General features: G+C 41.5%; 1 protein-coding gene and 1 non-coding gene across 7 annotated transcripts; both read right to left on the reverse strand.

Moving 5' to 3' along the window:
- Positions 1–305: 305 nt before the first annotated feature.
- Positions 306–4,022, reverse strand: LOC112656677 (serine protease 58-like). 6 transcript variants are annotated; one of them, XM_025442064.3, is made up of 6 exons: positions 3,943–4,022; positions 3,205–3,281; positions 2,482–2,662; positions 1,799–2,052; positions 1,051–1,199; positions 306–561 (listed from the first exon to the last, which is right to left on the reverse strand). In XM_025442064.3, the coding sequence occupies exons 2-6, from the start codon at positions 3,260–3,262 to the stop codon at positions 412–414; spliced, it is 792 nt and encodes a 263-aa protein (XP_025297849.1). In that variant the 5' UTR covers positions 3,263–3,281; positions 3,943–4,022; the 3' UTR covers positions 306–411. The 6 variants fall into 6 exon arrangements, with proteins under 6 accessions (XP_025297849.1, XP_048962564.1, XP_025297850.1 ...); XM_049106607.1 differs by having other exon boundaries at positions 2,482–2,659; positions 3,943–3,994; XM_025442065.3 differs by lacking the exon at positions 3,943–4,022 and adding an exon at positions 3,622–3,936 and having other exon boundaries at positions 2,482–2,659.
- A 7,989-nt stretch (positions 4,023–12,011) lies between these two features.
- LOC112656820 (U6 spliceosomal RNA) lies at positions 12,012–12,116 on the reverse strand. The gene has a single exon (XR_003134686.1). It is a non-coding gene; the product is annotated as a U6 spliceosomal RNA (small nuclear RNA).
- Positions 12,117–15,158: the final 3,042 nt, after the last annotated feature.

Consider the following 15,158-nt stretch of genomic DNA (forward strand, 5'->3'; position numbering starts at 1 on the left):
AAGACCCAGACCTGACTCAGAGGCCTGGCTCAGCACTAAGTGAGGTCAAAGGAGTTGCCATAGAGGTGCCACAGTCTCACCATCACATTCCTGAGGCCCATATGCCCTTTGGGGGGTACAGGTTGAAGGAGAACCGCTTCATAAAAGTCTGAGGAAAGCACAGCAGGTGAGTAGGAAGTTGGAGGAGAGGAAGAAAGCGGTGAGAAGCTGGTTTATGCAGGAGAATGTTATCCAGCTCAATCTGATGATCATTCAGGGTAGGACTGAGAAAGGAGAAGAGAAGTCAAGAAAACAGAAGGGGCATAAACTTTCGGATAGCCAGACTCTATTCCCATCTCGTTCTGAGGGAAAGGAATGGTCAAGGATGGTAGACCCAGGTCTGAGGCCACTGGGAGAGGGAATGGAGAGAGCTCAGTTGCTGTGGATGACTTTGCGGATCCAGTCTGTATAGCGGGAAACCTTGGTGTAGTAGCCGACATCGCCTCTCAGAATGCACCCTGCTGACCAAGATAGGATGCCTTGGAGCTGATTTTGGCACAAGACTGGGGCAGCTGCCAATTCCTGTTAGAAGAAGAACAGATGGGGCAGACAGGATAGCCAAAGCAAAGTGACCTTTGCTCAGTGCCTCATGCCAAGTCCCATGTGAGGAGTCCAGGATGGAAAGACTTAGGTGGTGGAAGGGGCGATTGGGGCACATTGGATCTGCCTAGGGGGTTAAAGAAAACAAAAGAAAGAAAGACTTAGGTGGTAAGGGCTGGGAGAAACGTCTGGAGGACATCTTGGGTCCATCCCACCACTCATTCCAGGGCACATCAGAGTTAGCCGTAAAGAACTAAGAACACTCTGAGCTGCTTCCGCCCTAGCATCCATGTTCCTTCATTATTAGAAGGACACATTGTTTCCTGGATCCCATTGACCTTGATCTCATTTGCCTGGATCCCATTTACTATTGAATGTAGAGACAGGAAATTGGCTTGGTCGAGGAAGATATGTGGACCCCAAAACAGTGTCCTAGACTGAACTCAGAGGGGGCAGAGGGAAAAGAGTTACCTTACACATGTGTTTGTTCTCCAGAGATGATCCTGCACAGAACATGTTCTCCGTGATTTGAACAGGAATTTGTCTTACAGGGGACTCCTTGCAGTCATCATTAGAGAACCAAAAGACGGTCTGGTTTATCTGGACGTCAGGCTCTGAGCCTGAGCACACGAGTGTATGTGTGCATGCGCACACACAGAAGGGGAGAGAGGGAGAGAAAAGGCTTTGTTTCTCTTTGATCCTCACATATTCATCTCCCTTTCTTCTTCCCTTCCCTCCCTCTTTTTCTGTTATTAACCTCTCCATCATTCAATGAAAGAAAAACACAAAATGAAAAGGAACCAGAGAAAAATAAACATAGTGAAATGAGAAAACCAAGGTCTGGTCCCAGTATCATAAACTGCGTAACTTGGGCTTGTGCGTGCATGCTTTCATTAGTGAATGCTGGTCTCTCAGTTTCTGATGAATGAACCACACTCAGCATCCAGTGGGATTACCTGCAAACTCCCTCCCCACCCAGATACCTTTTCACCCTCACCTGGGGGAAAAGGGAGGCAAGAATGCTGGATTTCAGCGATCTCCAGCCATAAACAGTCATGTTACCAGTTTGGGCCTCAATTTCCAAATGAATAAAACTAGAGGTTAAGCTATAAGTTCTCGGGCTTCTTCCAGTTCTCATGATCTACAATAATAATTGTGTGATAATCCTCTTTGAGTGGCTGCTTAAGGAGCACTAAGGTCTGTCTTGAGGGCCACTCACTGGAATCCTTCCATTCCCAGCCCCAGCCAGAGACAGTGCACTTTCCCCCTCTTCTGTCATCTGTGGTGTTGGGCAGGGCCACCAGCTTCACCTGATCGTTGAGCTTTTGGGGATGACTCAGCTTGATGAGCATGAGGTCATGCTCAGCAGAATCCCGGGTAAAATCTGGGTGTTGGACAGTAAGCCTGGGCCTTAGGTTTTCAATCTTGTTTTGGAAACTGTGTTTTGAAGTAGCAATGTTTATCTCAAGAAATCTGGAACAGGCCACGAAGGATTAGTAGAGGCAGGAGATACCAGTCTATCGTCACCTTGTATCCTTTCTCCCCCAACTTGCTTTCTGACTTTGCATGAGTCCCTTCCATAACTTGCCAAGACCTCCATTTCCTTGTCTGGCAAGTGAGAAGTTTCTATTGCAGTTCTGTTACTCTGACCTGTACCACACTGGATATAGGCTTTTCTTCCCTATTGATTCATCCCCTGGTCTTCCACTTCCCCAGTTCCCCTGTCTACATCACCCCACCCAGAAATCTAACTCACAACCACTTATTTCCTGACTCCTTCCAATCACTTCTCAGGCTTGAGAGCCCTTGGGCAAGTCTCTTTAGGGCTGAGCCTCAGTTCCCCTTAGCAATCCCAGGGACCAAGGGGGGAGTGCTTCTCCCGCTAGGATCCCCATTACTCACGGTAAGAAGCAGTGGGCTGCAGTGATAACCCACTGTTTGTGGATCAGGGTCCCCAGACAAGCCTCATATTCTGAGTTCAGGAAAACCAAAAAGGTTGGTGCCATTTTGCTGTATATCTGACTGAACTGCTGGGCTAACTTTACTTGTATCGGTGTTGCTTTTAGAGTTTTTGTTGTTACTACTGTCGGGAAAGGAGGACAGAATTTTAGAGACAGGCAGACATTCCAGAAGACAAAAGTCTGAAACATTTTATGTGGAAGTGCTTTGAGATGGTCAATGTGTTATTGATAGTTGAGGTGTTGTTGAACCATTTCTGGGTCCTTCTGTTAATTTCCCCTTAGGCTTCCCTCTGTATTGGTAGCTTCCTTTTTTCCACTCCCCGTCTCCTTCCTTCCTTCAGCTTGATTCTTCTCTCTTTTCTTCAAGCTTCCTTCCTAGCTATATAGCAAAATCACAAAATTTTGCCAATACCCACCATCCATTGTGTCAAGTCTTACTGTCCCAGTCTGCATCTTCTCTTGTAGCCATGCAGCCAGAGGAAAACCAGTGGGCTCTAGATACCTGAGTGTGCTAGGAAACTTCCAATCACCGGGATCCTAAAGTCTTATCTTTTTTTATCTTTCTAATGTGCTCTCCACCCATCTTATCTAGACCCATTTACTACACTTTTCTCCAATATGACATTTTCAAAGTTTTAAGCCAAAAACGGGAACCTGCACTCACCAGCCACTGCCAGAATGCTGAAGATTAGAAAGAGGTGGTTCATGTCTCTGATCTCCATGCCCTCTTGCAGGGGAGACCTGGAAAGGGAATAAACTACCAAAAAGCCTGATCTCCTGGAAGTTTTGCAAAGGGAGAAATATCAAGGTGGGGTGGGAATATTCAAGGGGGCCAAGTGCTCTGAACCAAGGGAGGATGGTGTCAAAGGGAGGAAGGACAGCCAGACCCCATCTCTCTAGGTGTATGCCCTCGCATTGTAGTCTGGGAAATTTTTCTAAATGAAATGCCTGACCACAGAGGCATGTCCTATAAGCCAAGCTCACCTTATTAGCAAAGAGAAATCTCAAATGGCCAGCTGTGTCTGCCTTATTCCACAGTTGGCAGTAATACGTCAGCCCCGGCCCCCTTCTGTTTACTCACCTGTCCTCATTCAGCGTGGCTGATCTTCACCCCTGTGTGCGACATTTACTGGCCTTCAACTTCAAAATAAACTCCCTCTTCTCTGGGCCACAGACCCCTCTCACCTAACAAACTGAGCCTTCCCCCATGTCACACTGACTCTTGCCTTAATGTCACACTGGCTCCACCGCATGGCATCCTCTCATGTCACACTGTCCCTAAATCATGTCATCATCCCTCTCACCCCCAGATACCACTGGTCTCTCCCTGAAACTTTGCAGAGGCACATGGAGACAGACAGGGCTCAGCATGGAGTCCCTTGGAATGGAGTCAAAGGCATACCTAGTAGAATGTATCAGTTGGCTTCTGCTGCAGGGCAAATTTCCTCAAAACTTAGTGGCTTGAAAAGGTAGCCAATTGTTTGGTCATAATTCTGCAGGTTGCCCATTTAGGATGGGCTTAGCTGGGCAGTTTTTCTCTCAGCAGGGCTCACTGATACAGCTGTGATCAGCTGGCAGTCAATGGTTCCACAAACATGTCCGGAGATTGGCTGGTTGTTGACTAGAGTGATGAGGATAACTAGGCCATTGTCTGTCTATCACGCAACAGGCTAGTCCAAGATCATCCATACGATGCTAACTGCAAAGTTCCCAAGATCAGAAAAATGGTAAATCCCAATGCCCAACTCTTCAAGCCTTTGCATACGTCATATTTGCTAATGTCTCACACTGGCCAAATCAAGTTGCATGCTCAATTCAGATTCACAGAGCAGAAGAGACCCACTACCCAACAAGAGAATGTGTAAAATCATAATACAAGGGCCCAGGTAGAAAAAGGGGCATAGTTTTGGATCATTTTTTCTTGCCATTTTATTGTATAAATTTTTAAACATACAAACAATTTAAAGGCACTATACGCACTGTGAATCCTGCCTTGGCCCACAACCGATTTTCTCCAACTAACGCTTGACTATATTTGTGTTATTATATAGTATCCACCTACAGTTGGGGTGCTTGTTAGTCTACCACAGAGGCAACCAGCTCATCTCTTTCTTAATCTCCTACAACCCGACTTCCTCTCCCACCTCTCTGATAGCAACTGCTTTTCCCATAGCTGCCACCGTCACCTGTAACCCGAGATGCTGTGACAGCTTTCCGAGTGGCCTTCTTTGACAAGCTATCTCTTTCTCTATCTAATTTGACAGATTGATTTTTTTTTTCATTTGTTGTGCTTCTTGCTTAAAAGCTTGTTGTTAAGTTGTAGTTGTTCTTCGTGCCTGTTACTTCATGTTTAAACTCCTCTGCTTGGCTGTGAAGGCCCCCAGTAATCTGCTACTAACACATGACTCTGTAAGAATATGACATAATGGGCAGAGTCAGTTCCTGGGCAATCGCAAAAGCAGCCTCTGTCCTTGAAAGATCTATTGATAAACTTCTTATCTCTCTGACCCACTCTAGTCCCTGCGTGTCCTAACCTCTTTTAAAATTGGCTATAATCTTTGGCTTTTAGCCCTCTTAGCATGACCCCAGGTGAACATCTCCCATCAGCACCCCACAGGCACCGATTTATGCTCTGACCTGGATATCTTCCTCTTGGCTCCTTGTAAAAAATTCCTTGACTTTCACTCTTCTACCATCATCTGTGTCCCTACTGGTGAGTGAGGGCTGGCTCCTTCTTCCTGCATGTGGTCTAACAGTGGCCTTCTTCTGATTGGCTGTGGGTCCTTGGCTGTATTTCCTGGGTTCACATAAGAAAGGATTCCCATCCATCCTCTGCTACCTATCTGTGCGAATCCTTGTCTGGCACCTACTGAGCTCCACTTGTTCAGACTGGGTTGTAGGAGCCTCTCAGATTCCAGTTTGTGTCCACCGTCCCTCTCACCCAACTGTTTCCCCGTGCATTTTTTGTCTCTCTTCTCTACTGTAGACTTTTTGCTCTGAGCCAGCTACTTTCTTCGGTATTCTTCACGTTGATCATTTCCCTACATGCTTCCTTTCATTCTTTGGTTTACTCTACAGACATATTTGGGGGGAATCTATCTCACCTTAACCCTTGTCAGGAAGTCTGCTCCTAGCCCACAACCCTTGCTAAGTGACTCAAGCTTGGATGTCAAAGGGCCAGAATGTGGATCCTCAGAAACACCTCTTGGATCAATGTAACTCTACTTCAATGCCCGAACCTGGCTGTCTGATCGAAGGCTGACCCTTCCATGTTCACAGCTCATCCTGTCAGACCCTCACGTGCTTCTGGATGGTCTCAGGCTTAAGAAGCTCCATTTACCTCCAAGGTTCATAACCCTGACTTCAGAGAGAATTTGCATCAGATTCAACTCTGTCTCCAGATCCTAAAATAGTATCTGGCGTCACATAGTAGATATTACAGACACACACACACTCAGACATACAAATACACTTTTTTTCTGGATGAATGAGTGAATACCGCTTATCTCCTGACTTAAAACTCCCAACAACCTGCCACATTCACCTGCCCTCCAGATGGCATAAGCTCCTTGGCTTGCTTCAGGTCACTCTCTTGTGAGTTAATGGGAATAGGATTTCCAGATTATGTTCTTTGAGCCCAGGGATTTGAGATTTAATCTTTTTTTTTCTTTTAAAAACTTAATTGAAGTATAATGACATACAATAAGTTGCACATTTTCAACATGTACAATTTGGTAAATTAATGAGCATATTCTCAAAAAATTCCTTATGCCCCTTTGTAATTCCTCCTCTTTCCCTCCAACCTGCTACCCTATCAGTAGGCAACCACTAATCTCTTTCTGTCATGATATATTAATTTGTATTTTCTAGAATATTAGATAAATAGAATCATGACAGTAAGTTTTCTTTTTTGGTCTGTCTACTTTCACTCAGTATAATTAATTTGGATTCATACATGTTGTTGTGTGACTCTAGAGTTCACTTATTTTCACTGCTGAGTAGTATTCTATTGTATTGATTTATGAAATTTGTTTACAGCTGAAGGATATTTGGGTTGTTTGCAGTTTTGGATTTTATAAGTAGAGCTTCTGGGAACACTTTCTATATGTGGGTCTTTATGTAGGCACATCTGTGATATATGTCTTTATGTTAACATATGCTTCCTTTTCTCTTGGGTAAATGACTAGAGATGAAATGGCCGAATTATATCTAGTAAGTATACATGTAACTTGTAAAGAAACTGCCAACTTGATTTCCAAAGTATTTCACATTCTTGGGAGCCCCTGGGTGACACAGTCAGTTGAGCTTCCAACTCTTGGTTTTGGCCCAGGTCATGATCTCAGGGTTGTGAGACTAAACCCCTCATCAGGCTCTAAGCTCAACAAAGAGTCTGCTAAAATTCCTCTTTCCCTCTCCCTCTGCCCCTCTCCATTCTCTTTTTCTAAAGTTAATAAATAAATCTTTTTTAAAAAAGTATTTTACCTTCTCACCAGAAGTCCGAGAACGAGAACAAGTTTCAGTTCCTCTATATCGAGAACCAGAACGAGTTTCAGTTCCTCTATATCTTCACCAACATTTGGCGTGCTTGGTCTTTTAAAAATTTTTAAAATTGAGATATAATTGACATATAACATTGTATTAATTTTAGGTATACAGTGTGTTCAGTCTTTTTAATTTCAACTATTCTCCTAACCACAAAATAGTGTTTCAGTTTGGTTTTAATTTGCATTTCTCTATGCCTAATGATGTTGAACATCTTCTCATGTGCTTATTTGTCATCCATATATCTTCTTTGATAAAGTGTCTCTTCAAATCTTTTGCCCATTTTTAAATTGAGTTATTTCATTCCTTGTAATTGAGATGTGAAGGGTTTCTAATATAATCTGGATAGGAGTTCTGCAATACTTCAGGAGCTGGAGGAATGGACTCCCATAAGTCTATCCACATGCCTCTTCTCTAGACCTGCTTGTTCCCAATTTTTGAATCTTCCTCCTTCCAAACCCCTGACTAACCAGCTACACTATTCATCACACAAGTCTTATATTTTTATTTCAGGCTACTTTTCTTTCCATACAATGTAGATGACCAGACGTACCACCAACGCTCTTCCCATCACTGCTGTCTCCCACGGCCATCTTTGGTTAGGGATTATAATATAGTGGTTCATTTCTGGCTTCACCACATACCAAGCTGATCCAGTTGTGTATCGAGACAGGTTTTTTTTCCTTTTCCATGAGTTGATTATAAGGGAATTTGCCTGTGCCCTCCAACTCCCCTCCGCCCCCAAAACCACAAATGTAAGCTGAGAGGCAGGCAATGGTGCCATAGTGGTGGATGAAAGAGGAGTCTAAGCCACCTACACACGCAGCTTGCTTGTCCTCTAATATGCCACTTCCATCTCACAGTGGACTTCTGTTAGGCTCACGTGACCTTACGACTTAGTGGATCTGAAAGATCACAAACAGTGCCGGCTGCATAGCCCCTGGATGTCCCAGGATCAAGTGGTCCGCATCTACCAGGGCCTCGTAGCACGTCAGGATCTATATTTTGAATGGTATCTGCAATAGATCGTGTAACATTGTCCAGAACGCTAACCCCTACAGAGTGATTCTCTTACTAGGGCTGCTGTACTCCAGGAAGTGTCTTTCATCATCACAGAGGCCTCCAACAGCATAGGTCGGCCAGGGAGTTCAGCTGAGGTCTCTTAGGAGCTTAGAGGCAAGATGCTGTCCAGGGCTGCAGTCATCTGGAAGCTTGACGAGGGCTGCAGGGTCTGCTTCTGAGATGGCTCCTTCACGTGGCTTTTGGCAGGAGGCCTCTGCGCCTTTCCACACCAATCTCTCTGAAAGAGCTGCTTCAGTGTCCTTATCCTATGGTACCTGACCCCCCTCACAGTCGGTGATCCAAGAGAGAGCAAGGAGTGAAGCTGTAATGTCTTAGAAGTCCTATATCATCACCTCTGCAATGTTCTATTTGTTACAAGTAAGTCACTAAGGCCAATCCACACTCAAGGGGACAGGAATTGAGCTCTGTCTCTTGAAGGAAGAAGTTTCAAAGAATTTGTGGGCATACTTAAAGACCACCACACATGGTATCTTCAATATAGTGGATCATTGTGATGATGCGTAGAACGGTCAGGCAGTCTAGGGTCCTTTCGGTTAATAATGACAGGGCCAGAGACTTAATCCTGCTCAAGACTGTAAACATCTGTGTCATTCACATACTCCCATTCCCTTTCCTTGATAGGGATGGAAACGAATGCATTTGCTCATCGATGCAAGGTACCTGAGGCCATATTAATCTTTTCCAGCAGACATTACTTCTGGCATAGTCACTGCAATCAGGGCAACTGTTTGTTTGACTTTATTATTTCCCAGGATCAGGCATTTTTGTAAGGGCCAGACTGGTGAATTAAATGGGGATAAATGAGGGCCACCACCCCATATCCTTTAGGTCTTTTTTTTTTTCCTTTAGGTCTTAAATGGTGGCACCACACTCTGCCACTTGCCCTAGGACATGCTACCGTTTTTCATTTACTATCATGTGAAGGGGCAAATCAATTTCAGATATTTCACTTTGTCTTCCCCACTTATACAGCTTTTATCCCATAGTACTAGAAACCAGTGTGGAAGGTCTGCCAGTTAGCAAGTATTTCCATTCCAGTTACACATCAGGGGACCAGAGATATTACTCTATCCCAGTTTAGTTTTCTCCATAGCACTTATCACCATCTATTAATAGTACTTATTAAGTATAACTTAATATACTTAATTCATTTTAATATACCTAATGTACTTATTCATTATATTATTTGTCTCCCCAATGAATCTAATTTCCATAAGGATGAGCCTTTTTTTTCTTTTTTTAAAAAAAACAGATATATTTCCAATGCCTACAAATTGCCTAAGACATCCCAGAAACATAGTTCTAGCACACAACAGGCATTCGGTAAATACTCGTTAAGTGAAAGAATAAATAGTGCCTGATTCTCAACATAAGTTTATTATTGTTATTGTTATAATTACCCTAAGATTTTTCCATCAATCCCAGCAAGTATGAATTCAAGTGTGAAGCATTCACTCTAGAGCAAGTCGGGGAAATGTTTCTGCAAGAGGATCAGGATGACTGATATACCTCAAGTGTCCTATGATACAGTAGGTGTGTTGGTGGTTGGCTGAGAGGCCGAAGGCCCACCATGGGGGAAACAACTTCCAGATTCTCAGTACCTCTGATCTCTCTCCCCTTCTCTAATGTGAAGTACATATATTTAATCTCTCAACCTTCCAGTGGTAATTGTTGGTGTTTTTGGCCTCTTAAAATGGAATTTCTTGCTTTTAAAGCACTGAGCAATAAAATATTTAAATATTTTAAATATTTCTCTTGAAGAGTTGAAAGATGGCTATTGCCATATGTACTGGTGCCTAGAAGTGGATTCTTATCTCAAAGAGGGCATGTGCCTTTCTATTTTATCACACCCTTCACCACTCTTCATTGCCTCTCTCACATGAAGGCTAAGGGACAGTTATCAGTCACCAGTGTATGAATCAGACCATTTTTTTAAAAGCGAAGAAAAAGTGATATCATTTTTATATCCAAGTCCATATAAAAATTGGGAAGAATAAAATGTAAACAGAGAGAAATACACATTTCAAGAAAAATGGGAAGAGTATTTTGGGGAGGCAAGAGAGAACAAAGATCATTCCTAAGCATTTAAAATGTAATATGCAAACAAAGTATGACTAGACACATAGGGTGTAATTCAAGATATAAGGACCTGAGTTTGCAACCCTTCCTCTAATCCAGTGAAGAGGAATACACAATATATTCTACTTACTGTATAATTTGCAAGGTACTTATTTCCTTTTTTTTTTTTAAATCTGTAATTCACATTTTCATGCTTGACAATTTTAGGGTTTTTTTCATATTGACTTCTTACCCCCAAGATACATACTGTGCTCAAGATACAACTCCCAAATTTTTCCCTTTAGGAATGGAAATAGAGATTCATTACTAATTCATGTGTTTCATCACTGTGGCTTCCTCATTTACATAAAAGTTCTGTAATTCTAGCTGAAGAAAGATTTAATTAAAATCTTAACTAAGGACCTCATTCTTTTCCATTTAAATATGAGGAAGGGTAATTTATTCTTCCAGTTGCTTTTAGTTGATGGTTTTAGGATCCAATAACTGTAATTACTACAGTAAAAGTAAAATTGCATATTATAATTTGGATTCTGGGGTGTCCTTAAGCTAACAAATACACATGATGACTAAAAAAAGTAGCAACATCAGGTATAATCATCTGGATGTTTTTTAAAAGGCCAAACACAAATCCATCACAATCCCAACATTAAGCTAAGTTCAAATGGTAGTTAGGGTATTGGTGCATATTTGTCAAACTCTGGTAAGGAACCAAGAACATTCTTATGTTTATCATAACGTCTTTCTCCCTCTACCACCTTTCTCATCTTCATTCAAGGCAATTATTAAAATAAGGCAGCTAATGAGCCCAATATTCACTGATAGCCAAGCAGGAAGCTTCTGGGTGTGAACCAGACTGGGAATGACTCATTGAAAGCCAAATGTTTGTATGGAAAGCTCCCCCTAAAATGGCACAAAAGCAAATATTTATAAACACGTTAAAAAATCATTTTGGAACTCTTGGAAGGAGGGGTTAAAATATTGCCATCCATTCCTAATTACACCATTTTGATAAAACATTGCTTTGCTACCATTGTGCTGACCCAGGTTCTAAGCCTTTCAGAAACAGGGTTGCTATAATTGGTAGGACTGTCCTGACTCACAGTATTTCTTTTTTTTTTTTTTCACAGTATTTCTTATTTTGAAATATGATTCTATTTTGATAACTTCAGTCCAATCTGTATTTTGAATGCATCAGAAATTCAAGTGCAACTTGTGAGAATTGTGAGTTTCCTATAGCTATGTCTCAATTGCAACCTATACAGAGTTCATGAGAAAAGAGTGGTTACAAATGGAAATTTGTTTCTTGCTGAATAAACTTTGACCTCAAATGGTTTAAGCATATTTTTAATTCTGTACCCTAATGTTATCTATTGTTTTAAACACCCTTCTCTACCCCTCAAGCAAATAAGAAATGGTTGTTTTCATTCTGACAGATATTTTTGGTGCACATCAGTTTCTGCTTAGACTTAATCAGGCCTTTGCTTGATAAGTCCATGACTGAGACTCTTCAGGGCCTGGGGGAAGTCAGCTCCTATTAGAAACTATGTCTGAAAATGAGGTGATGGTAGTGGTGGAAGTTTGGTGCTTTTTTCCATCTGGTCCAGGCTTGAAAAGGAATGGGGTGGGGGATGGGGGACAGGAAGTGGTCAGGCCAAAAGGTCAGCACAGCCCTCCTGCTCAATCAAGCTTCCTAACTCTTTTTCTGTGACACTCTACAGGTGTTGTTAGGTTTGTTGGCTGATTTTATTTTATTTTATTTTATTATTTTTGAATATGGAACACTCCACAAATTTGTGTCTTCCTTGTGCGGGAGCCATGCTAATCTGTTCTGTATCATTCCAATTTTAGTATATGTGCTGCTGAAGGGTGCACTTGTTGGCATACTTTAAAAAGGATGTTGAGCCATCAGGCATCGATGACTGAACTCATTGAGCTAAGCAGCGGTACTCCTTTAGAATTTTGTCTTGTATCCAAAAAACTAATGAGAAGAAGTTAGAATAGTGGCTATAGAGAGATGTGAATAGAAAGGCTAGTATCAAGGAGAGATAATATCCTCTTTGACCTCCATTTTGGGACTGGTGTTATCTTTTTCTGTAGCAAAAACATCCTGACCAGATTAGTGTATGGGGACTGAGTTATAGATATAGCCCTGCTTCTTTTAGCAGAGATCATAAGAAAATAGTTTCTCCAGATAAATGAATTTCCTAGATTTCTGGAGTTTCCCCCCATTGAGTACCAAATGTAAAAAAAAAAAAAAATTTCAACTACAGGAAATGGAGGGACTTCTGTGGAATTTGATTGAAGGGGTAGGAGCGGTTACGTGAAAGTTTTTATTTCTCTCTTTATGCTCTTCTAATAAAGAGTACATTTTTAAATAAAATTAATACATATTATTTTATTTTTTTAAAGATTTACTTGAAACTGTTTTTATACAAATAAATGGGTTACATATTTTGACCTCTCAGAGCCAAACTGAGTTTTCTTATGATGATTATCATCACTAAAAAACTCCATTCTTCTCCGTACTACAATACCCTCAGGTAGTCCTGGCATGTTCTAAATGGTTTATTCCTACAAAATGTCCTCAGATTTCATATTTATTTCTCAGAATGTTTTGCTGAGATTGTTAGCTGTCATTCATATTGACAGAACCCCATCGATCTTTAGCAGATAGATAACAGATAACTCCATCTCTCTTTTGAATTTGTTGTCCTAATTTGATGCTCTCCAATTGGCTGACTGGTTGGTAAGTCACATAAACAAACTTGTTAATAGTCTATGTAAAATTAAATCAAATGAGCATAGAGTGTATGCTCAAGGGTCACTCCTATGAGCAATGTACGAAAAAAAAAAGCTTTAGTACATTTATTTGGAGATTTGTCTTATCCTTTATATTTGGATCCCAGCTGTGATTCAGATTCAGATATTAGATGACACTGGATAAAAGAGTTCTATATCTAAGCGAAATGATGGTCTGCTGTCATGGAATAAAATGAGTTGCATCCTTTTTCCTTCCCTTGTGAAATTGCTTAATAGCAATCCAGGTAGATGCTTATGATATTAAGTTGTAGTTATTCTCTTTCTTCAGGCTAATTGAAATGCCAGCCCTACACACGTTGCCAGTTCTAGAATAATATTTTAAATTAGAAATAATTGCCAGAATTTGGATAAGAATTCATTTATAGTAAATGTTCCCAAACGTGATACTGTACATTTGGTCTTTGTCTCTGGTTCCTGACACAGAGCTTCTACCCTTAGAATTTCCTGAAAAGAGTGTTAGGGGCACCTTGTTTCTCATTCATAATCAGACCCTTTCAATCACATCAGAATTGTATACGCTAAGAGGACTGTGGGTGGGCCCCTAGGTAGCTTTAGGACATGGGCTGATTGCCAGAGGAGCCAACCTTGTTAGTGAGTTAGAACTTCCAGCCCCATTCTCCCAAATTCCCCGGAGTGGGGAGGTGGGGGGTTGGGGAGTGGGGGGAGAAGCTGGAGATTGACTTAATCAGCAATGGTCAATGATTTACTCACTCATGCCTATGTGAGGCAACCACCTTAAAAATCACTAAATGATGAGGTTCAGAAAGCTTCCTGGTGGGCGAACATGTCGAGGTGTTGGGAGGCTGATATGCCTGAAGAGGCATGGGAGCTCTTTGCCCCCATCCCACTTATATTTTGCTCAAACAGCCTTTTGTCTGTTCCTGAGTTGTATCCTTTGTAAAAACCAGTAAATAATAAGTAAACTGTTTCTGAGTTCTGTGAGCCATTCTAACAAATTATGGAACCTGAGAAGGGGGGGTCATGGGAACCATTAATTTATAACCTGTCCGTCAGAAATATGGTTGGCCTGGGATTTGTGATTGGTGTCTGAAGTGGGGGCAGTTTCATGGGAAGGAGCCCTTAACCTATCTACCAACCGTGGGAGTTGGTGCCAGAATTGAATTGTAGGACACACAGTTGGTGCCTGGGGAGTTGTAAGATTGGTCGGTATGAGGAAAAAGCCCACACATTTGATGTCAAAAGTGTTGGGAGTAAAAAACTGCTCACCAGGCTTTTAGGATCCCAAATGCTTGAATATGTATCAGGTTTGCCAAATCCATATTGAAAAAAACATACATGTAGGCTCTCGTCTACTGGGTAGATGAGACAAGACTCAGCTGACTCACAGATACATGGAAATAGATCAAACGAGTAGCATGTGTTTGAAAGGAACATTTTAGTTAGACAGGGAGTGGGGATTTTTTGACAATCCTTCTGAATGTGAGTCACAGTGTAGGTTTGCGTGGGTGAGTGGGGGTGGATGCATCTGTGGGTGTCAGAAAGAGGCAGCCAGAGCTACATGGCTGGAGTTTCGGAGCTAGTAAAATGACGGTAATAGTAAAGTAAATGTAAAGACAGAGAGCTTCATGGAGGCTTTAAAACAGTTTTAGCTAAATTGGATTTAAATAAAATAAAACAAATAGTTTTAGCTAAACAATGTCAACAGAAGGTTTATTCAAAATGCCAATCGCTTCCCACAAGGAGTTTAAATTACCTTACGCAGTAACAGGCAATTTTCATTTACCACTTACTTGAAATTTGGTTTATCACAAATGAAATCTTATCTTATATTCCTGATAGCCAAAACTTTTTAAAAATGGGAAAATTGAAATAAATTGGCTGAATTGCTTATCTAGAAAATGACCTTCAGCTGTGCATAGAATAAGGAATGAGAGCAAATAACTTGCAAAGGAAAAAGGAGCCAAAATGCTCCTTTTGTTAATAGGATAACGAAATTTTATCTACAGCTGTAACAAGATGATTTCTGATATACTTATCTACAGGCAGTAATTGGGCAATATACCAAAGTATGAAAAGATAGGGAATTGGTATTATAATTGCTTGCTTGGTTTTATCCAGGAGAGTAATGATGCC

This window comes from Canis lupus, chromosome 37 (genome assembly GCF_003254725.2).
Source record: "Canis lupus dingo isolate Sandy chromosome 37, ASM325472v2, whole genome shotgun sequence".
NCBI classification, from domain to species: Eukaryota; Metazoa; Chordata; class Mammalia; order Carnivora; family Canidae; genus Canis; species Canis lupus.

Coding starts and splice junctions, on each gene's coding strand:
- LOC112656677 (XM_025442061.3), bottom strand. Junction 2,663..3,204: donor CAGCATTCTGGCAGTGGCTG/GTGAGTGCAGGT, acceptor CTTTCCCGACAG/TAGTAACAACAAAAACTCTA. Junction 2,053..2,481: donor GCAGCCCACTGCTTCTTACC/GTGAGTAATGGG, acceptor GGCCTGTTCCAG/ATTTCTTGAGATAAACATTG.